Source organism: Rhodnius prolixus, unplaced genomic scaffold (assembly GCF_049639745.1).
Source record: "Rhodnius prolixus isolate KJV_2025 unplaced genomic scaffold, Rpr scaffold_5, whole genome shotgun sequence".
NCBI classification, from domain to species: domain Eukaryota; kingdom Metazoa; phylum Arthropoda; class Insecta; order Hemiptera; family Reduviidae; genus Rhodnius; species Rhodnius prolixus.
The window spans coordinates 13,932,368-13,955,679 of record NW_027411624.1 but is presented as its reverse complement, the minus strand read 5'-3'; the positions used below and the strand labels follow the sequence as shown (position 1 = coordinate 13,955,679).

General features: G+C 31.2%; 1 protein-coding gene and 1 long non-coding RNA gene across 12 annotated transcripts in view; one reads left to right on the top strand and one right to left on the bottom strand.

Annotated features, from left to right (window-relative positions):
* Positions 1-2,651: 2,651 nt before the first annotated feature.
* The window catches only part of Eph (Eph receptor tyrosine kinase), a 675,653-nt gene continuing 654,992 nt past the window's right edge, over positions 2,652-23,312 (bottom strand). For 3 of the 11 annotated variants that reach the window (XM_074137247.1, XM_074137249.1, XM_074137251.1), the window contains 13 exons: positions 19,457-19,617; positions 19,104-19,373; positions 18,782-18,968; positions 17,931-18,042; positions 17,739-17,821; positions 15,495-15,512; positions 14,996-15,046; positions 11,105-11,248; positions 10,760-11,019; positions 10,437-10,646; positions 10,113-10,291; positions 8,664-8,822; positions 2,652-3,739 (listed from right to left, as the gene is read on the bottom strand). In XM_074137247.1, the coding sequence (XP_073993348.1) occupies positions 3,472-3,739; positions 8,664-8,822; positions 10,113-10,291; positions 10,437-10,646; positions 10,760-11,019; positions 11,105-11,248; positions 14,996-15,046; positions 15,495-15,512; positions 17,739-17,821; positions 17,931-18,042; positions 18,782-18,968; positions 19,104-19,373; positions 19,457-19,617 (2,102 nt within the window). In that variant the 3' untranslated portion in view covers positions 2,652-3,471. Of the gene's footprint in view, positions 3,740-7,195; positions 7,326-8,663; positions 8,823-10,112; positions 10,292-10,436; positions 10,647-10,759; positions 11,020-11,104; positions 11,249-14,995; positions 15,047-15,494; positions 15,513-17,738; positions 17,822-17,930; positions 18,043-18,781; positions 18,969-19,103; positions 19,374-19,456; positions 19,618-23,312 lie in introns of all 11 variants that reach the window. The other 8 variants (XR_012461180.1, XM_074137250.1, XM_074137254.1 and 5 more) reach the window with 8 other exon arrangements.
* LOC141458796 (uncharacterized) lies at positions 7,596-17,729 on the top strand. Its single transcript, XR_012461185.1, has 3 exons — positions 7,596-8,060; positions 8,888-9,028; positions 17,413-17,729. It is a non-coding gene; the product is annotated as an uncharacterized lncRNA (long non-coding RNA).

The window sequence follows — 23,312 nt, the reverse complement described above, 5'->3', positions numbered from 1 at the left end:
GACAATACAGTGTGAGCCGGCGCGTTGTCTTGATAGAGAACCCTGTGACTTGTTCTTCCACAAATCGGGTCGTTTTTTTTCTTACTCTTTCATGGAGTTGAACAAGCACCTCACGGTAGTAATGTTGATTAATTATAATCGATAGTTTCATCTGTTTTGGACGTGGTAGGGCGACCCGGGCAGTCATCATCTCCGACGTCTTCTCAGCCATCTTAGAAACGCTTGAACCACTCAAAAACTCGCGCACATTATTAACATTCATCACCATAAACATCAGTAAGTTTCAGTAGCGGTTTTACCAAGTATCATGTGGTATTTCACGACAATTCGTCGCTCTACTACATATGTAGTATCATGTTTTCGGCAAAACGAAACTAACACCTCTTACACTAAACGACGGTTTCGGGTCAGACAGATTTCTCTACAAACACATGAGACGCTGCAATCTGAAAGAGAAGGCTTTACGCTGTCGTTAAGATTTGGCGCATGCATACGTTCTTCTGTAGCAGTATCAGTCTCGTTATTTAATAGCCCACACTTCAAATAAAGGGTCTATTGGATAACTTTCAACAGGTGTGTACTTTTTGAATCCCCAAATATGGGCTAACAAATTATTGTTCAGCTAGTTGTGAAATATTTCATGTTTGGCTAACAGCGAGAGATTGGGATTTAATAAACATGTTTTGCAAATAACAATCAATACCAAACTTGGTTTAGTAAGTTTGTTTTTCAAAAGATTTAAGGTGAAATTTAAGAGAGTGTACTTTGCTGGCAAACAAAATAATAGAAAACAAATATTTTTTATTGGACGAATTTTATTTATAAGAATTATCTCTTTCATAATGGATAATGAAACTTTACAAAAAGAAATTAAAATTATATATATATTTATATGTATGTATAAAAAAAATTGATGAGTAACAATAGCAGAAATTTACAGTCATTTTTTTCCTTTTTACAGTTTACAAGAAATTAAAAAAAAGCATACTTTCCAAACAAAATAGTAAAATTAATGTACTTTATTTGGCTAATTTTTATTTTTCATTTCTTCTCCATTTTGTTTTCTTAGGCAATAATTAATTTGTTAACATTACAATAAGTCTTTTTTTTATTTATTTAATTATATAAATTCAACTTTAAATTATAAACCAAGTGTAAAGTTAAAAAAAAAAATAAAAATAAATACATTTCTAAAGTTGACTTTACTTTTAAACTTTTAATAATGTTTTGTTATTAGTTAATAACAAAATATTATTTGTTAATTTTTGTTACACAAATTTTTTTTTTTTTAAATTTTCCTAAACATTTGTATGACAAGAAATTAATAAATTTTAGATATGTAAATTTTTCATTTAATTAATTTAAAAAAAAAAAAAAAAAGGAAAATCCGTTTTTAATAACAAATTTTAAGTACAAAAACAAAAAAAAAAATATGAATGTATTTTTTTGGTACAAATATGTACATAATAAACACTTGCTTTTAATTTTATTTAATTTAATTTACTTTTTACTTTTTCGAATGTACAAGATAATTATAATTCAATGTAAAAATAATTCTCGGTTAATAAATGTAAAATGATTTTTATTTATTTATTAATTTTTTTTACGGCAATACATTATACTTTCTAAAGCACAAAAACAGTATGCTAAAAAATACTTATATATCAGAACAATAATTGGTTTAAGTAATAAAAAATATACTTTATTTTATAATTTAAGTTTTACCAATTTTTTTATTTAAAAAAAAATAATAATAATAATAATAATGGCGGCAAACATTATTTCTATATTTTGTGAGTGTTTATGTAGTGAAATTAAAATATTTATTTTAATTTCCCAAAACTGTAACCAAAAGCCCTGGATTTATTTATAACTACAGTAACTATTGTTTTAACCAATATGTTGTGGTTAATGTTTTTGTTCAATTTGTAAAAAAAAAACAAAAAACTATTAAGGAACTGATTTTGTTCTAACTGGGTTTGTTCTGTTTGTTCAGTGGCATCATTAAACCAGTAGTTGATGAAAAATCCTTTTGCCTAGACATATGAATTTTTTATCAGATTATTTATTTACCCAATTATTTAGACTATTTAATTAATATTACGGCAGTTTAAAGGATGTGTTAGCTTTTTTGTTTTGTTTTTATATCAAAATCAATTTTCTTTTAAATTATTTCATATATAAATACATTTTAATTAAGTATACAATGTATAAACAAAATAAAAAGAAATATTTACAATTCATACAATAAATATACATCTTTCACTCTTTGATTAAAGAGCTCTTCCCCCCCCCCCTTCCCAGTACATATAAACAAATTTTCTTAAGTGAAAACATAAAGTCGATGTTTTTAAAAATATGTAAGTCAAATATTTAACACAAACAAAACTTTGTCTTTTTTTTGCTTCGCTATTGGCTAGATCGAAGTGATTTCTTCAATCTCTTCGATTGTTTCAAGTTAAATTAGCCAACAACCCAAAACTTGTACTAGTCCGAATTATTAAAAAAAAAACACTTTAGTTCTTAATTTTTTCCGTCTGATAATAAATTAATAATTACATTTCTTAATTCATTTCTAAACTTTTAAAAAATTGAAAACAGTAAGAGTATAATGTATTCTTTTCAAATCTGTACAAAAATTGTTTTAGACATTATTTTTTTTTTCGGACAACTATGTATTTTTCATTTATTTATTTATTTATTGATAGAAAAAGAAATTTTATTTAACATTATTCTCAATTTTTTTTTCCACTACAACATTAATTTTTTTTTTAAATTGGTTTTGCTTTGAAAGATCTTTCCACTTTTACCAAAATTTATTGCTAAACTTTGCACGAATAATGTTGTTTTTTTTTTATATCAGTTCTTTCGTTGCTAATTTTGCTCTCTTGAGAGCTCATTTTTATTTATTTTTTTTTTAATCTAGAATATTAAATACGCTATTCTTTGTACACTTGAGGCATCATAGAAATTTATACAAAAGGAAAAAAAAGTATTACAAACAAACAAATATTTTAATTAATGCCTCATCATGTTTTTTTGCGACCTTAAAAAGACTAACTAAAAACTTCTTTTTTTGTTTTCAATAATGTACAAGTTTTCAATTTCAATTAAGTACACTAAAAAAAAAGGAAAAAATAGACGAAAAAGTAAAGATTTATATAAAACCTAATATTTTCATTTATTTTTTTTTTTTTAATTTATATTAATAGGTATATATTTTAAGTTATCACAGTAAACATTGATTTTTTTTTTCCGCTCTGTACGGTTTTTCATTTTTAAATTAATCCGACCAATTAAAATTAGAAAAAAAAAAAACCACAAAATCCTGTCGAAATATATTTTTGGGGACGTCAAGGAAATGAGGGACGGCGTAGGGATTTCTTTTTTTGTTTGTTTTTTTTTTTAAATTTAATTATCAAGGGAGAAAAATAATTTTTTTTATTATTATTATTATTAAATTGTTTGCTTCTAAACTAGAAATCCTTCAGAGAGATTGGCCGAAATTTGAGCCCTCATTGCTTGTACACTATTCATTATCTTTTTTTGATGACCGACTAATGTTACACCTAATGAAGTTAATTCTTGTACAGTTAATCTAACTACAGCTTCTAGACTTGTTACACCGCCGGCTTCGAAATTTTCAGCATAACGAGACATTTTGATTGAAGCCAACCAGTCGGAAACAGATGAAAACTGTGTCATATCTGGGGCGTCTGGTGCTAATGGATTACCCGTCCTGTAAAATAAAATAAGAAACAATAAAGTAAATTACCAGTTGAATTAAATACTCAAAAAAGACAAAATTATAAAAGTATTATAATATTTTCCATTTACATTTCTTAATTTATATAAAGTAAACAAATCCACAAACTATAATTATAGAATTCTCTTTTCTAGATGACAAAGATTCGTCTTTGTAATTATTATTATTATTTTTTTTTAATAATTCAGATTAAATATAATCAATATTATATTCTGGATCTTAAGATTTGATAGCAAATGTAGCATGGCTAGGTTGCAAAAATTTTAGTTCTAGGTTTTTGGAAAGTTTTAAATGTTAATATTCATGCAATATTTGTTTTAGCATTACATTTTTCTCTTGAACCATTAAAATGAAATTCAACCGAAGGATGACCAAATTGAATGCCAAAAGTTAAAACAATTATATTATTTTTTATTACTATTTTGATTTCTCAAGTATTTTTCCGTCCCTAAACTGAAAGTCTTAGGCTAGTTAATACAAGAGTTTTCTAGTAGAAGGCTGAATGTGTTTTGAAACACTAAGTTGGACTTTATCTCCAATCTAGATCATCATGGACTGGAGCATTTTTTGATTAGATAGATTATTCTCGCTTCAAAAGCACGCAAAAGACATCAGAGACAGAACTATTCTACGCATCTTGAAGGAATAACCAAAGAACAATCTATAGACTTCCATCTTTCTGAAGAATGCAAGTGTTTCTTTTTTGGAAAATGAGCTAATCTAAGAATTACCAAACTGATGCTTATTTCAATCATATAAATAGAGAAAATTCAGAGAAAAACATTAAAACATTTTTCCTCTTGATTAAAGCTTTTCCAGACTACTACTATTGCTCTTTTGTCTTTTATAGAACGGCCAGTAAAAATGTTGTTTTTGTCTCACTTGAAAAAAAAACAACCATTGTTTAAAAGGGTACTTGAGAATTGAAAGAGTATAATGGTGTTTGGAGGAATCCATTACGGTTGCAACTGAGAAACCTTGGAGGGAAGGTAAAGTTTACAAATAGAGTATAAAGAGGATGGTGCCAAAGCAGGAGAAGTGGTGAAATATATACTGCTGTGGAGGCTGTAGAGTGCTAAGAACTACAGTTTGGGTAGAATTACGATATACTATGTCAAAAGAAGGTGACGACAAACCTAATCGTTTTCAAGAACGGTTTAATCTGTCTTCCGGATGGAACTGGTGTGGAGTGAGAAGGACATAGGAAAGATCAAGTAGATAATGGTGAAGGAATCTATTTAATAAATATTAAGGCACGCACCGCACTGTGTAGATCTATCTTCTTGGCGGTGCCAAACACGATTGCTGCATCAAATCACGCATACAATTGGTTTTAACAATTACATTTAACTTCACAAGAACTATTTCATTAATAGCCTCCATTTCGCTCTTTAAATCTCATGCTATCCTGTTTGCGACTTACTCAGAGTCTGCACAATAGTTAGTAAAACGTTATGGAAGTCCGAATATATTTTGTTGCCTCTTGCCAAGAAAGGTTCCTAAATAGGTCTCTCTTTCCTTTGCAGTTTTTTGTGGATGTTGTGGGCAGCAACATTCCCTCTAGCAGTAAAAGTTAACAAATGGCCACTTGATAATCTATACATCAATTTGAACGATTAGCAACCATGTCAGCAGGAATCGATATTATCAACCCAATCTTCGCTGCGCTCTTATTATTTCGAATAGTTTTATAAAAGCCATTGCATTGAACGTTTAAAATAAGCTTATGGAAGCGACCTTCCATAAAGAAAGATTTATTGCAGTGAGTATTACACTTTTTAATGAAAACAAAGCAGGTTGTAATAAAAACTGATAATTTTTTTTATTTTGACGTAAATGTTCACACTCACATTAACAAAATTATTCAAGCAATCCTATGACCTAACTGCATTTTCGTAAATTCACCCATTTTATCAATCACTTATCTTCAAAACCATAATCAGTGCGAACAATTCTACAAATTCAACTACCCACAGCCAAACTGAAGCTCAGAAAACAATGGCCTCAACCTTTACGGATGATACAATCGACTTTGCCTTTTTTTGCTGTTTCACAAAAAGCTTTGATTCATGTTTCATTTCGGACAGAACATTGCTGCGAAATTAGTACTCGCATTTTTATTTCGTCAGCATTAAACCAAATGCGGCGCTCATCTTGCACTAGCTTTCACAAATCTATTTGTAAATTTTGATGTAAAATAAAACGCCCTCTTTCTTCAGATATTCCTAAGGTATCACCTTTTGCAAGCAGATTTTCAGATGTTGTATACTTTTCGGTGTTTTCATTCGTGATAGCAGTTTTGAGACACCCATTACCTTATCTTCACACACATATCTTTCTATTCTTTTAATGTTGAAAAAAGACTCCTTCGAAGAAGTTTCATTGGCTATAAATTGTCCAGAATGAAGAATTTTATAACGTTACCACATTCCGATTCAACCTATTTCAACTAAATACATACAAATCCATTTTATAAGATTGATTTCACAGATCAAGTTGACCATTGATATACGTTATTAAAGTATATTGTGCAACAACATGAACAAAAAATTCATTGCTTGAATTCAGTAACTTTATTCGTGGGCCGATGAAAACTTTCCACATTTTTTAGTATATACAAGAGATAGATAATACGGAAAACATAATAGTTTGGAAACTGCCACCATTGATAGCTCCTAGTATAAGTAGGAAATCGAATTGATGGCACACATTTGGAATAAATTATCTTTAGAATATAGTGCTAAATTTTGAATATTAAGCTCAACCTTGAATGAAACAATTTTAGAGTTAAAAGTGAAAAACTCTCAAGATACTTGATACAGTGTCTTTGTACTGGCATCCAAACATTTACATCAAACGAAAATTGCCTGGATTGAAACCTTAAGATACAGCTATTTCTTAAAAAGATAGGCACTAAAAGGTCATCCTTCGACTGTTGCATTAAAAACATTATGTGCTGAAATAGTGAAGCTTATAAGCAAAAGCAATTTTTACTGAATAATAAAATTCAGACAAATTTAATCATGCTCTCCTCACCAATACATTTACAATACTATATGACATTACATCCAACAAACACAATAGAATATCCAATCATATACAGAATTCACATTGAATTAATCGTAAAACCTCTAACTTTAATAAGGTTAAGAGAAAGAAAAGAAAAAATGAGTAATGAAATATAAAATAAATCGTATGTTACTGAATGATACAGGAGAAAACATAATGAGTGAACTTTGAAAAAAATAGCGGTGAAATTATTAAAAAAACAAGAAAAGAACAAAATGACTGAAACAGAATTTGTATAAATAATGAAGGATAGGGTTTTTTAAAATACGAAAACACAAATTTCTGTTTTAAAACCATAAATTTTGTGCTACGTGTTGCAAAAAAAAAAAGAAGAAGAAAAATATACAATGCGAACCGTACCTTATATTTTCAATAAGTAAAGATCATTCTGTAGAGTTCTCTTAATGATTCTTATTCATGTTGGAAGGCAACCCAATGGGGTGGCCTAAATGTGACTGGAACGTAATACGGGTTTACCGGAGGCGGACGTCTTCATTATTTAGTACAACAACCAAACACAACAGAAACAAACCAAAAAAAAAAAAAAAGAAAAAAAAAGAAAAATACAAACAAGCTCAGAGATAAAGCAGCCACAACCATTTCTTTATTTTTAAATTAAGAAACAATTATTAGTGAATGGTGAATTATCATTATTAAAAGAGAGCAAAAAGTCATTAAAAAAAAATATATAAATATATATAACATATATATTTATTGCACTTAGTGATGTGTAATTAGTTGCGAAAAAAGCAATAATCGAGACACTATTTTTCCAAGCAGTGTGAGCGTTAAATTAAAACTCAATATAAGCGAGAAAAGTTATGGAGAAATTAACAAATAAATATTTACAACTTAAATTCGTTTTAAAAACCAAAACTCGCTTGTTTTGTAACGATTAAAATTATCACGGGAATTTCATTCTTAATAAATACTTTTTTCTTCTCAAGTCTCTCTTCCCTCGAAAACAACTACAAGAAATTTGATTCGTAATGACGTCAGCTGTAGTGTAACCTCGCAACTGTTAAAATTAGTTTATTATTCTTTGTGCTTTCTAAAAATCAGCGTAGGTTACAAACCTCTCTTGAGGATAGACAATATTTTCTGGGAGTTTTTCACAAAGTTGCTCCCGCTCAATTTCCTCACATCCTAATCCTATAGTTTTCCCAACTTACTGCATTACCAGGGAATACTTCAAGCAGGAAGCCACGCGATCTTCTTAATGAAAGTAAGTGACAGTGCACAATAATGAATTGTTCTTCTTTGGGAATTTCACGTATTTACTCGTACATCTATCATGATAATCAGTTTTACTCGTTACAAAGAAATGGTTACAACTAATATACCAAGAGAAGTTTCACTATATTTCGATTACCATAAACCGAAATGCCCAATTTTAAGGGCACAGATCTGTAGAACGTTTATCTGTTATGTTCGCCCACAGTAGTGATTAATTTTTCACTTTTGACATCCGCAACTGTCGCTTGTAGTCGCCTCCTAGGATGAGAGACCTCAGATCTTTAATCTAAGTTTAATTAAATTTAATCATGCTTTGTAGATCAACGGCTTTTCCAAAATTTTCATTTCACAAGAATAACTTAATTATAAAATATTCATTTAAAACCAATCTGTAGCGCACATGCCTCTCATTCTGAATTTTGAAAAATCAATACCTTTTTTTTATTAATTCAAGTAGAGCAAAATATAATTAAATATTTCAAAATCTGAAAGACATGCACTTAACAAAAAAATAAATATAAATAAATACAAGTGCAGTCGTAATATTGGAATTTAATATAAGATTATTATAATAAAAAAATTTTTTTTTTACCTGTTTTGGGCAACTTTTCTAAGAGTATCTGGACACCTAATTAGTTTATCTAATGTTTTAACAATTGATCCAAAAGTTGGTCGATGAGTTCTCTCTTTCTGCCAATTATCTAACATTAGCTGATAAATAGCTTCTGGACAGTCCATTGGTGCTGGTAACCTGAAAAGAAAAAAAATGTAAAACATAAGAAATTATTATAATATTGGGAAAAACCTTTTTTTTAGGAGTTAAGGAAAGTAAAATTCAAAAAAGTTAGAAAGCTTTGCGTTCCTCAAGAGCAGCTTGTTCCTGGATTGGTGCCGATCTTCCCCCAAAAAATATTCACCGACTGAAGAGTTGAACATAACTATCTGACCAAAAACAAGGTATCATCTGTTCTTAGATCATTGTAACTCATAACTTTCAGTCTATAAATTGCGTCCCTGTGTCTGCATTAATGATGGTGTGACGAAAGGATAGGGAAAACTAGTTTATTAAGATGGGTCCCTAGACTGAGTTGCCTGCTACTTAAGTTCATATAATCCTTGGGTTCTTAATGTGGAAGACTTGGTAGCTATTCCGAACACAATCCTGGCTCTAGACTTTGGGGCTGAAGATATATAGGAGCATTTATAAACAGTATGAGACAGAGAAGTTTCCAAGTATCTATCTCGTTGGCTCTGCAAGTGGCCTCGCTCCGATAACTGGCCTTTTTGCCACTTTTACAAGAAACCTTACGTTGGCAAAACGTCTGCACAGAATGTGGCAGTTGACTAACAACACTCGTACATATTGTGGCTGGTGGAGAAGGAATCAGTCTCTTGGATACTCCTAACTTTCAGTAATAACGGCATTGATGCTCATCTTATACATTTTTGCGGGCAAATTAGGATGAAAAAATTGTGACGATAACATACTGAGAATGTAAATGGAGTGTCTGATACAAAACGTACGAAAAGATACTATATTTAAAACTTATTTTTATTGTGAAGAGATTAGTTCAAGGATAATATGTCACTGAAGAACAATGTGTGACTGATGTGAATTGGAAGTAAGATGTCCTGTTAGGCTGGGATTTGCGCAAGATCTCTAAAGAAGTGGCAAGCATACTTCCACCTAAGAGAGGAGAGTCAGTATGTAAGAAATGATTCCCTTTGACAGAGATATATTCATCTAGAAAAATGGAATACACAAATAGTAAAGCTACGAAAACTATGACCTCTACGTAAGTTCATTTTGAATAATATCGTAAATTCCTCTGATGATTTCAAATTAATTCCAACTAATTCTAGAATTATTTCTGTCTGGTTAGATTCAATAAGTATTCAAATAAAAGTAATAAGTACCCTTCTCTTTGCAAATCTTTGCGAGAATCGTCTTAATAAATTTGGGTAGCTTAAGCTTTAAATTGACATCAAACTTACATTATCTTTTTTTTTTTTTAAATAAAGTAAGACAAATGAAACAAACCTATATCCTTTTTCAATTGACTTTATAACATCTTGGTTGCTCCAATTCCAATATGGCCTTTCGCCATAAGACATCACCTCCCAGCATACAATGCCAAAAGACCAAACATCCGATGCGGATGTAAACTTTCTAAAAGCAATCGCTTCTGGTGCAGTCCATCTGACAGGAATCTTGCCCCCCTAATTCAACAAAAAATGATTGAATGTTGTAAAAAGTGCATATTATTGAAACGATTTATTTTTTTTAAATTTTTGGTATTGCAATGAAAATGTAAAGTATTTGAAAACAACTCTACGGCTTAAACTAATTAAGATTAATAATTACCCTTGTAGTATAAGCTCCTTCTGTTGTGCTTTCGATTTCTCTGCTAAGACCAAAATCGGCAATCTTGCAGACAAGCTGTGCATTTACTAACACATTTCTAGCAGCTAAGTCTCTGTGTACATAATTCATTTCAGAAAGATATTGCATTCCTGATGCAATTCCTCGTAGCATTCCAACTAGTTGTACTACTTGAAATTTTCCATCATTTGCCTAAAAATTAAAATGATTTAAGAATTTTAAAGTCAATGAACTATTACCTTCAAACTGCAATTAAATATCATTAATACAGAACTAAAATACAGTAATTTAGTTAAACTATTTACCCTAAGAAATGTGTCTAAAGAACCATTTTCCATATATTCAGTAATAATCATCACCGGGTTACTTTTAGTAACAACACCCTGCAAAAAGATTACATTGGGATGTTCAAATTGTCCCATGATTGATGCTTCTGTCAGGAAATCATTACGAGCTTTATCAGCACTTCCTGGTTTTAACGTCTTGATGGCTACATCTATCTCGGATCGTCCATCAGGTGGTAATTTCAGTTTGCCTCGGCAAACATCACCAAATTCTCCACCACCTGGAAAGTAAAAATTTTAATATTTTTTTAATGCAAGATATTGATTAGAAGTTAAAAATTAATTAAAAAGAAAATGTTTTTTTACCAATTATAGCTTCTATTGTTATGTAAGAAGCGTCTATTTCTCTAGCGAATTCTTTAACTGCTTGATTTGGATCTTCGTATGTGTGAGGATCTATGTAAGTTCTAGATCCAGTTGAGCCGACTTGAGTAAACAGTGGAGTTGTCACTGGAAAATTAAGTTTTATTAATGAAATTGATTGGAAACTGTAATCATTATTTACAATTCATTTGATTTTTAGGTAGGCAATCATAAACATAAATAAGAAAACGTTAAGAGTTAAATTCATTTAGTAACAACTTTTTCCTGTGTAGGTTAGTTAAACCTTGACAGTACTGTATCAATTAAAACTTGTACTAACAAGAAGAAATATTAGTATTTCGTTAAGAACTCCCAATATATACACCTGGCTTTGTAAAGTAAGTAAAGTAATGCACATTTTTTCATGCGGGCTTAACGTCCAACTACCAAATTAGGTATCATATTAATAATTAAATTAAATCCAAGGCCTAGACCGGGAATCGAATCCAGTACCACCCCAATACATTTTTGCTTAGCAGGTCTTGCCTCTAATCGCTCGTCTATTGTGGCGCCTAGACCATGATATACTTGACTGTGATGTTTGACAAAAGGCTGAGAAGCCATCCCAATATATACCCCCTGGGCTTTGTCCTATGTTAAAAAAGGGATATAAAAAACAGTTGTGAAAGTAAAGACGGAGAAGGAAGGAATCAAGACATTAAAATGCCTATTGATGATATTTTGAGCGAAACAAGCCAAATCAATCTAAATTTGATGTCGATTTTTTTTTTTTTTTGCGCATCAACAGCTGAGGTCATTAGCGCCCGGAGCTTTTTCCAGTGCACTGCCGGCCTCCGGACAGTGTTCTCTCGTTACAGACAACACTGTCCATCACCGGACAGTGAGCTGTAAGAAGCTCCTAGGAAGAGAAAATCTAAGGGTCAGCTGCTGGATTCGAACCCGGGACCTCCGCGTGGGAGTCCAGTATGCTATCAGGTAATGTTGATCACTTTAGATTGGGTTATCATACTCCAATCTTTTTAATTTGGTCGAGATATTTTAAGCGATCTCAGCTGTAAATCGTGGAACTATCAATAGTTATCCGACCAATTCCACTAAGTCGTTTGCTTGTTCCTACTAAAATAGACTCTAAACTTTGAGGCGTTCAATACTTGGAAAAAATAACCTCAGGCACACGATCGACTTACAATTTTTGCTTATAACAATACGAGGGTCGTTTGAAAAGTCCGTGCAAAGTCAGAGAGATAGCACTACTGGCGCGTATCGAGGTTATGTTTAGTTAGTAGCATCTCTTGGAAGAACACACACCATGTTTCAACCAGATCGGTCTATTTCTTTGTGTTTGGCATTCGTTTGAATCGAGGAAGTCGAGTGATTTTCAAAAAATGGACGAAAAAGAATTTCGTGTGTTGATTAAACACTACTTTATGAAAGGCAAAACGCCTCAGGAGACTAAAGAGAAGCTTGATAAACATTATGGTGACTCTGCACCTTCGATTAGAACAGTTTATAAGTGGTTTCAAAATTTTCGGAGTGGCCATATGGGCACAAGTGACGCTGAACGTTCTGGACCCCCCTGTTGACGTTACTACTCCAGAAATCATTGATAAAATCCATGATATGGTGATGGATGACAGAAGAGTGAAGGTGCGTGAGATTGCTAGTGCTGTGGGCATCTCGAATGAACGGGTACATAATATTTTGCATCAACATTTGGACATGACAAAGCTATCCGCAAGATGGGTGCCGCGATTGCTCACGCTTGACCAAAAACGAAATCGTGTGAAGTGTTGCAAGGACGGTTTGCAGCTGTTCCAGAAGAATCCGCAGGACTTTAAGCGTCGTTTCGTCACTGTGGATGAAACATGGATACATCACTACACTCCTGAGACCAAAGAACAATCTAAACAATGGGTTATCAAGGGGGAATCTGCGCCAAAAAAGGCGAAGACCGTTCCTTCGGCCGGAAAGATTATGGCGACTGACTTTTGGGGTTCGCAAGGAATAATCCTCATCGACTATCTGGAAAAGGGTAAAACTATTACAGGTGCATATTATTCATCGTTATTGGACCGTTTGAAAACCGAGCTGCAAGAAAAACGCCCACGATTGGCCCACAAAAAAGTCCTTTTCCATCACGAAAACGCACCAGCTCACACCTCAGCAGTTGTGGTCGCAAAATTAATGGAAATAGGGTTCCAACTCGTTTCACATCCCCCCTATTTGGCTCCCTCGGACTACTATTTGTTCCCCAATATGAAGAAATAGCTGGCGGGAAAAAGATTTTATTCAAACGAGGAGGTGATTGCAGAAACGAATGGCTATTTTTCAGACTTGGACTTACAATAAAAAATTTCTCGCAACATTTTGAAGTTTAAAATATAGCTATAGCATCAATGCGAAAATACATTTTCACAATGAAGCCTCTTCCGACATGATTTAGATTCTATTTGATTCGAAATCTCTGAAACGGAATCCTTACAATAGTTATAAATAAGATGATTTGTGATGCTTTATAAACGTATTGTTAAAAACAGTTGGTGCTTTCTTAATTTTTGAAGTATGAAAGCTTAAGGGAGCTAAGTAATTTTGGTACATAACTTTTAAATAAATAAAAATCATTTATAACAATTTAAAAATTTATAAATGCCTACTTATAATATAGCCTAAAAATAGGAAAAGGTTGTTAAGTTATCAAAATATATGTTTAATTTTTTTTCTTTTAATTCAATTTTTTCTCACATAAAACCCGACAACAAATTATTGAAAAAGTTAACCTGATGATTTAGATTTCTAATAATTTTTATTATGCTTTTCATATGCCTGGAAATGAGATATGATTGAAACAAAGTTTCTTTTAGTTTCAAGAATTTACAGTATAAAAATGAATGCTAAAAATGAGTGATAATGTGGAGAAGTATAGATTTCACTCCTGATTTTACTATTTATCTATACTTTTTCTTCATTTTTAAAAATGTTAAATTTCGAGCAAATACTGTAATGATCAGAAATTTTTGTAATACCTATGTCTCAAGTGAGTAACATTTGATTGATATTAAGAAAGACTAAGCCAGTTAATATGTAGTCCTTAAAAAATGTTGCTCTGCCAGAAATTTTCCCAAGTCATATGCAATTATTCCAATTAAGTTGAAAGTAAGAAATTCTTTTATCAGAGTACTTTAAAGGCTTCGAATAGTCCCAAGATAAGGAATAAAAATTGGTACGATGTATAAAGTGGAAAAAGAAGTTTATACAATCAAGAACAGTCACAGTGTTTCTGAACATATGAAGAAGAATAATCTGCAAACTATGATTCTCAGCCATCTCAGTGGTTCCCAGAACAATTCTTACAGATCTCTCACTCTCACGTTAGTATTTTGGAAATGGTTTGGGTAAGAAAGGTATACATTGGTTTTGTCCTTACTAGAAGGCTCTTCATTGCAAATATTGAACCCTAAAGCCAACTTTGAAAATTTTATTTGATATTAAGTTAAACCCTAAACTCGTATTGCAAATTAATTAGTTTCTTACAAATCTAGATTGCCCTTTGATCTAAAGTCATTTGTTTTTAATAAATCGTGAGAGTTAATCGATTAAAAACTCTGTTAAATAATTTTTAGATTTTCCTTCCGAGGCTAACAAAAATGTCAGCTACAACCTTTTCAAAAATTTGTGTAAATATATAAATTAAGTAAATATTATTGTTAATTCTTTAGTAAAAAATAAAATCCAGATTAAAGTTAAAGGAAAAATGAAAACCAATACCATTTCATCATTAATGAAATAATTAATAAAATAGACAACACAAAATTAACAATATAAAGAGTATTTTAGTTAAACTTTATATAAATAAGGTTTGCAAAAACTACTTACTGCCATTTGTATGCGTGGTAACAATTGGAGGGTTATCCAAATTGCAGTGCACTAAAAAACATAAAAGAAAAACACTAGGGATACACAAAAGCGACAAGCTCAACAAACAAACAAAATTAAAAATAAGCAAAAGGAACAAAAACAAAAAAAAAATTGGCAAAAGACAAGATTTGGGAACAATTTATAAAAAACATTCATTTAAAATAAAAATTTTTAATAAAAACATTAGGATAATTTTTGATTCTCCCTTTCCCTTTCAAACTTCAAATTTAATTGGTTGCAACACAAAATCAATAAATAAATTATAAAAAGCACCAACTCTATTTAAATTAATATAATTATTAAAGTAATCTTAAATTATTAATTTGATTTGTAATGTTACAATGTTTTAATATCGTGCAATTTGAAATAATAAATTAAAAAAATTAAGAAAAAGCCATGCACTTTTCCCCATAAGTTTTTCATTTCATTTTTATTCACTTTAACCATAGTTACTTACTGTAAGTAACAACTAATCCTGGAGTAGACATGAAAATTGAGATACAAAAAAAAAAAAAAAAAATAGAAATAGAAATACTGGGGTTACAAACCAAACAAATGTTAATGGGATTTAAAAGTAGATTGCAAGGTATTTTTTTTTTTTTTTTTTTTTTTTTTTTTTTTTTTTTTTTTTTTTTTTTTTTTTTGGCGCATCAACAGCTGAGGTCATTAGCGCCCGGAGCTTTTTCCAGTGCACTGCCGGCCTCCGGACAGTGTTCTCTCGTTACAGACAACACTGTCCATCACCGGACAGTGAGCTGTAAGAAGCTCCTAGGAAGAGAAAATCTAAGGGTCAGCTGCTGGATTCGAACCCGGGACCTCCGCGTGGGAGTCCAGTATGCTAACCTCATAGCTAATCCCTTCCCTATTATTTATTGTTAGTGTTTTAAAAAAAATAAGAAAAGTGAAACGCAATTTATAAGCTACATGTCTGTGAAAACATTATAATGAAAACAATGTGAATTTTTTTTTTGTTAGCAAATTGCGACAAATGAAGTGTGTGTGAAAAAACTGTGCTATTATTATTATTCATTTTTTTTTTCATTAGAGCAAAAATAAAATTATTATTAACACCACTTATAATAATAAGGAAAGCTTTACTACAAAATGATTGTGAAAAACTTAAAAGCAAAAACTTACATCTTATTTCTAGTATTAAATTGAGGCTGGTTAGTGGTAAACTATTTCTACCTCTATTTCTAATAGTTTTATTTTATTTTTTTTTTAAAAAAATTGCTCAAAAGCCATCTCAGAAATTCATCTTTTCAAATATGATCTTGGAATTTCTATTTAATAGTTCCCCTACTGGAGGACTCCCATCAGAATGGTGTTCCCATAGATCTCCAAAATGAGCACCTTTTTATTTTAAATAAATAGTTTGAAACGGTAGAATTGTTTGGGCCAAATAGTTTCTCAAGGCAAACTGAGGACGGAGTTAAATTGAATTTATTTTATCCACTTTCTCCCATCAATATATTGTTATAAAATTAATTATAATAAAATGGTAGTACATACTAAACCGAAATATTTTTTTATGGCGTGTTACTTGTCGACGACGTTTTTAAACATGCAATACGAACGCATGGTGTTCCCATAGATCTCCAAAATGAGCACCTTTTTATTTTAAATAAATAGTTTGAAACGGTAGAATTGTTTGGGCCAAATAGTTTCTCAAGGCAAACTGAGGACGGAGTTAAATTGAATTTATTTTATCGACTTTCTCCCATCAATATATTGTTATAAAATTAATTATAATAAAATGGTAGTACATACTAAACCGAAATATTTTTTTATGGCGTGTTACTTGTCGACGACGTTTTTAAACATGCAATACGAACGCGCCGCGTCTGTGCGATTTTTTTGTGACGAGATACACACTTGTCGGTGACTTGTTCAAACATGCAATACGGACGTTTCGTAAATTATTAATAAGAGTTAATCTATGTGCGGCCCGTCAAAAAAAAAATTTAAATTTAAATTGGCCCATTGATTAAAAAGGTTGCTCACCCCTGCGCTAAACTATAAACAACTTATCAGCAGATGGTTTGGCCACTACTTTGCACGGACACACCAACGAAATTTGAAAAAATAAACACATTCGCGAATAAAGATATTCCTCAGTTTTTATAATAAATAAATGAAACAAAACCTTAATTTACTTTTTTTACTAATTTACTTATTTACTGATTTTGAAAAAGTAAGTGGGCCTTCCTTCTATGATGAACTTATCATGGCAAACTTTGAAGAAATGAGACCTCATTTTCCTCACTGTACACATAAAGAAGTATGCAAGGCATAGAAGTTGACATTAGGTTGCTTTTGAGCGTTTTATTTTTGTGATTTTTTTCCTTTTACTAAGACAGGACGTTCACTTCCAGCAGGTAGACAAATTAATAATGAAAATTGATGGAGTAAGTTGCAATAAACGAATACTTCAAATAATCAATAAAGTACTTCTGAGAAGGCTTTTACAGCTGTTTTCTAAGCAGTAGAAATCCGAACCAATTGCCAAAGAAGAACATGTTATACATCAAAATATTTTTTCAATGATGTTATTTTAAATTTTACATCCAATCTTATTTTTTTAAAGTAAAATTTTATTTTTGCCCAAATGATGGCTTTCAGTATTCAAGAAAACTGCATTTTCCTTTATTATTATTATTATTATTATTTAACTTTGTAAAAATAAACATAAAACAATTACCTTCCCCATTTCTGTATTCTAGCGTGTCACAATCACTCGGTTGCTTTTTATTACATTCATCATTCCCTCGGCTGAAAATCAAACTGTATTTAAAAATATAAAACTATAGATTTGTTACATATTTTAATTTTAGTTTTAGTTTATTAAACAAATTCAGCAACTTTAATCTTCTAAAAAAAAAAAATTATTTACCTTCTTAGGAAAAGTACAGTCATTATAATAATAATAACTAAAAGAACCACAACTGCAACTGTGGCACCAGCTATGATTCTGACTTGCATGTTGTCATCGTCACCAATATAGGCTGAAAATAACAAAAACTTTTGAAATTTATGTGTACTTTTTTCTTATTTTTATAAAAAAAGCATTGTAGAATTTACATTTTTCCTATGGAACCCTAAAAAAAACATTGTTTAAATAAAATATCAAAATGGTGGAGATTTTGGCACGAGGCTTTGAGCGAAATGCAAAAAATAAACTCCTGACAGTGATTTCTATTTCCTTAACCATAAATACACAAAAAAATGAAACTAAAATCAAATAAATAAATAACCAAACAATGCCTGGCCAGCTATTTTATAAATCGTCATGCTAAAAAGACATCCCAAGCCATAAGACTTGAACTTAAAAGTCACTCAACCTCGTTAAATGATTTTGTTTGCCCATAATATGTTCTTAGGCGTGGTTTTAATTTTTTCCTAAATTAGCTGAAAGGATTTTAAGCAGAAGAATTGAGTTTATTAAGTGTCAATAAATGTAAGAAAATATTTTTTTGATTCAAACAGTAACTTAGCTGCATTCCCAATAACATGACATACCACTTGAGGCATTGCATTGAGGCACCGCTTGTATGCAGCCCAGCCCAACCATACAAACATTGTAACCCCCAAGAAAACCAACGAACTTCTTAGTTAAACACTCTACACCAAGTACTATAATCTAATCTGTCAATATTTGTTGCTTCAACATATTTATGGGTAAAGAAACTAAAAACTCCTGCTAACTGAAATCTGTTTTCAGTAATAATTAAATAAATAACAAACCTGTGCCAAGCACTTGTCCAGTGGTTTTATAAATCGGCATACTGAAGTCACCCCAACCATGTGTGGTTTTAGCTCTAACTTGAAAGCCATATTCAGTTCTCTGTCTTAGTGAAGTGAAAGTAACTTTTTGTTCTTCGGTCAATTTACTGGTAGCATTTCCATCTTCTTGCTTCGAGAAACAGCGTACCTGTAGGTTTAAGGTTAAAAAATCATTTTTTTTTGGAAACTATTTAAGAAATATATGCAATCATGGTACAAAAAAAAAGGTTAATGGTATTAAAAACCACAAAACAAAAAATAAAAATGTACAAATATGTCTTACCTCATAAGTTTCAACCAATACGTCCACTTCAGGATCTGGAGAAATGGGTGGATCCCATGCTAAAGATATTTCAGCCGCTTTCACCGCAGTTACTCTAACATTATGCACTGAAGCAGATGTAACTGAAGCCTCAGTTGTTACGTCAATGTAAATATATTCACCATCAGTGCCAGCTGCTTCACTGACGCCATTAGTAGAATATATTTGGAACCTGTAGTTGGTTACAGGACTTAGTCCACTAATCGTTACTTTTGTATCCTCAAAAGTGTCCTGAAATTATAAGAATAATTAAAATTATTTACTTTTAATATTATATTAAAACAGTGTTTACTTTTTGAATAAAAGATACTCACAGTTGCTGGTATATAAGATACAGCTTGTCCGCATACGTCACACTGTACTCTGTAAACTGTATCGGTCCTGCCTCCAAGAAAACTTGGCTCTGTCCAAGACAATATCACGGTACTTTGGTCAACAAAATTCACTGTTATGTTTTGCGGTGCTGAAGGTGGTTCTGTAACAAAAGAAAATAATGATTATTTTTAAGGGCAGTGATTAGGAAGGCAGTTTAGTTCATGGACGGCATATTCCAAGCTGAGGAACTCACGAGTTTCTTATTAGATAAATGTTATATTTTTACATTTCTTAAAATTTGTAGATTTGTTTATGTGGACGATTCCATTAATTATTGATTTAAGTTTAAAAGAGACTGAATCGCCAGTGGCCCCGCGACTTCCTTGAGGTCTTAAGACTTACATTCCGTAGAGAGAGCTACCACTGGGTAGTTTCTCTCCTCCTGCTCTTCACGTACCAATTAATCTTGTACTTCCTGATTTACTTATAGTATATGTGTATATACAGATTGTAGATAACTTAAATTTAAAAAGAAAAAAAAGTATAAAAGAATTTTAATATTGAATTCACAAGAGATTCATTTTCAAAAGTGAAAGAAGATAATTCGACGCCTAATTGGAGCTATGTTAGACTCAAATTACTAATCCTCAGTAAGTCCAAAAAGAGTCCCAGAGTGTGCAGATTAAAGCCCAACATTGAGCTTACGATTATACACATTATGGTATTTCTCAAAAAACTAAATCTTTTCAATTAAATAAAATTTTGTAAGTAAAAAATCTTCACTGAAAGTCTAGAGTGAAAATAAGAAGGACAGATAATGTGGCAATAGTTTCGAGTAGTATGAAGATTTCATAAATACGTGGAAGTCAAATTCTTTACATAAACTTGAAGAACTGAACGCTGAAAATAAATGAAAATTCGAAACAATTCAAAAAAATAGAATAAAACATTCATTCTGTGGTAAATAAAACGCCATTTGCAAAAGATCTCGCTTAAAATAAAATTTTAATAGAACAAATATATTTGTGGCATTGAGAGTTCCCTGATTTTCAAGTTTATCATCACCAACTTCTTCCATCACTAGTCTTGCAAAAGTCAACAATTATATGTTGATTATACAGATAATTTAATCCTGGCTTACAAAAAGGGTTAATTTAAGAATAATATAAGAAAATTGTAACTAGAAGAATAAATCTAGAAAGGTAAAAGATTAAATATGCAATCTCTCTCTCATTATCTCAAGAAGTGGTAATCGCAATATTCGGCCTCCTTCAGACAAGTTATGAGTTGATATGAAGCTCAAGCTAAAAAAAAAAAGTCTTTAAATGAAGAGAGAGGTTAGTTTCGACCCAGTAAACATTGTTATTGTACAGATCTGTTTAAAGAGAGCTTAATGAAGCTTAATACGAGTAATATTGGGCAATAGCTACACACAGTGGAACTCTTTTTAGACGGCCTGATACTCAGAAATTTGAGTCTAACATCGCTCAATTAGGCGTCGAATTCTCTTCTTTCTCTTTTGAAAAAGGAATTACTTGTAAATTAAGTACTAACATTGTCTTTGAACACATGAAGAAGACGTCATTGCTCTTCACTTCTATATCATAAATCATTTCTAGTATTCAAACTGCAAATAATAATACCACTTGCCTTGTAAATAATTGAAATGTAATTAATTGCCTCGTTAATTATTTAACCGGCCATGTTTACTTTCATTTCTTTGTAATCCTCGTATCATTTTACGTATCCAGCACTCCCTTTTACAAGTTCCATATAATTATAAACAAAAATAAAAGAGTTAACTTTAACCATTAACTTTCAAAAAATCAAAGAAAAAACTTGAATGTTTTGAAATGGAGAATTAAAAAAAAAGGGGGTTGCTAGGGCTGAGTATGTTGCAGTGCCAGGATGTTTCCTCTACAAGAATGTGTCCCCAAGGTGCAACCCAAACTTTATTAATGCCTCCTTGGGGTTGCATTATTACCTTCCTATTACATTTCAAGACATTCTACCCCTATTTCTTAGATAAGCGAACCAGCAATTAATTAAGAGAAAAGTTCGACCATGGTCTAGCTATAAAAAAAAAAGTACAAAGTTGTGATGGCGAAGTTTTTAATTAGTACAAAGAAAAAAACTTACTTTTCTATCTTTAACTTGAAAGTGTGGAAGGGGAAAGTAAGAAAAAAAAATCAAAATCTATTTAAATAGTTAATTTATCTAATGGAGAGTAGAGACTGAAAAATCGGAACAGCTAGGAGTGGAAACAATTTAACGATTAAGAGAAGAAAATGATTATGTAGAGTTTTAAGAACAGGGAAGCTGAAACGCAGTGAGCGGAGTGTGAGGGGGACAGCAAAACAAAAGATGAAGGAGAAGAAGTTGGAGGCGACAGTGTAAGTTTCGAGTGTACACGCTTTTTGTATATAAGGTAGTAAGGCAAAAGTTATCAGAAGAACTCCTACAGTAAAGTGTATTACTTTGTAAAGACGGCTCTACTAAAGCTCTCCAGTAATGTTTTGTAGCGAGAGTATGGCCAAAAGAAACTGGTTGGGAAGGGTGGAGGAACGCTAGTGAAGAGCGACTTTAGAACGTTTCAAATTGAAAAGAAGTTTACTAAGCTTGAAAAACAGGTCACAACAAACCATTCTGTAAATGTATTTTCTCAATGTAAGGAGACCTAACACAAGAATACTAAGTCACAACAACAGCTTTACAATTCATTTTAAAGTAATGTTTTTAGAACAGTTAATGTATGTGGATGAGGAGCTTTTCTTTTTAATAAAGAAAATTTGGGAAAAAATCAGTTCAAAACAACTGCTGAAACGGCTCAAAACAAAATCTGCAATTTCAAAACCACAAAAAAGAGCCAGTACAATTTATTTGAAATATTTTTTAAGGAAAATCTCATTTTCTCAAATACTTTTTTCAGTCTTCTGTAAAATTCTACCAATTACTTTCGATAATGTTTTTTTGATAACTGATTTATTTGGAGGGTTCTTACAGAAAGTACAGTTTACCAAATCATAGCACTCAACATTTAAAAAAAAAATTTATGCAGGTCAACTAACCCACATGTAGTCAAGAAGAACTGAACTGCAGCAAAATTCGGTAAGAAATTTGACAAATAAACTACAGTCGAACCTCTCAATAACGAACACTGGCGAGGAAAAGCAAAGTGGCCGCTGTTTGGAGGTGGTCATTAGAAGGAGGTAGGCAAGTTTCATAATGAAAAAATATGGGTTTTTTTTCCAAACATCTATTTAAAAATTGTTTATTATTAATAGATTTAAAAACGTACATAATTGCATAATTATTTAGCTATATGATATGCATCAAGTTTTTCTTAATTATCCAAAAAATTTATCAAAAAACTACATATTATTGACTTATTTAATCACCTTTATAACAATTTTTATAATAATCATCACATTTATTCATAACAATTAATAATTTATGGTAAAATTATCATCATACTATCATCAAGTTGAGGATGGCTCGATTTGGTTTTTGCAAAATCTTCCAACACATTTATTTTCTCTTCTAGAGTTAACCACTTTCGTTTGGGAGACATATCGGAAAAAATAATGTTGTTCGTCCAAAGTTATATTGAAAAATGAGATTAAAATGGTACAAGATGTATGGAGCTTATATAGGAAACTTTAGGAAAAACCAGAAAAAAAAACAAAAACTTGAGAGGGGATAATTCTTTTTTATCACCGCGTCAAAGGAACTTTTAAGAAATAAGGTGGTCGTTGGTGGGAGGTGAAACATTTAATCCGTTTCCCAAAATCAATGTGGAGTGTCCGTTAGACGGAGGTTCTTTTATAATAGAAAGTGTATAGGGGTAAAACGGGG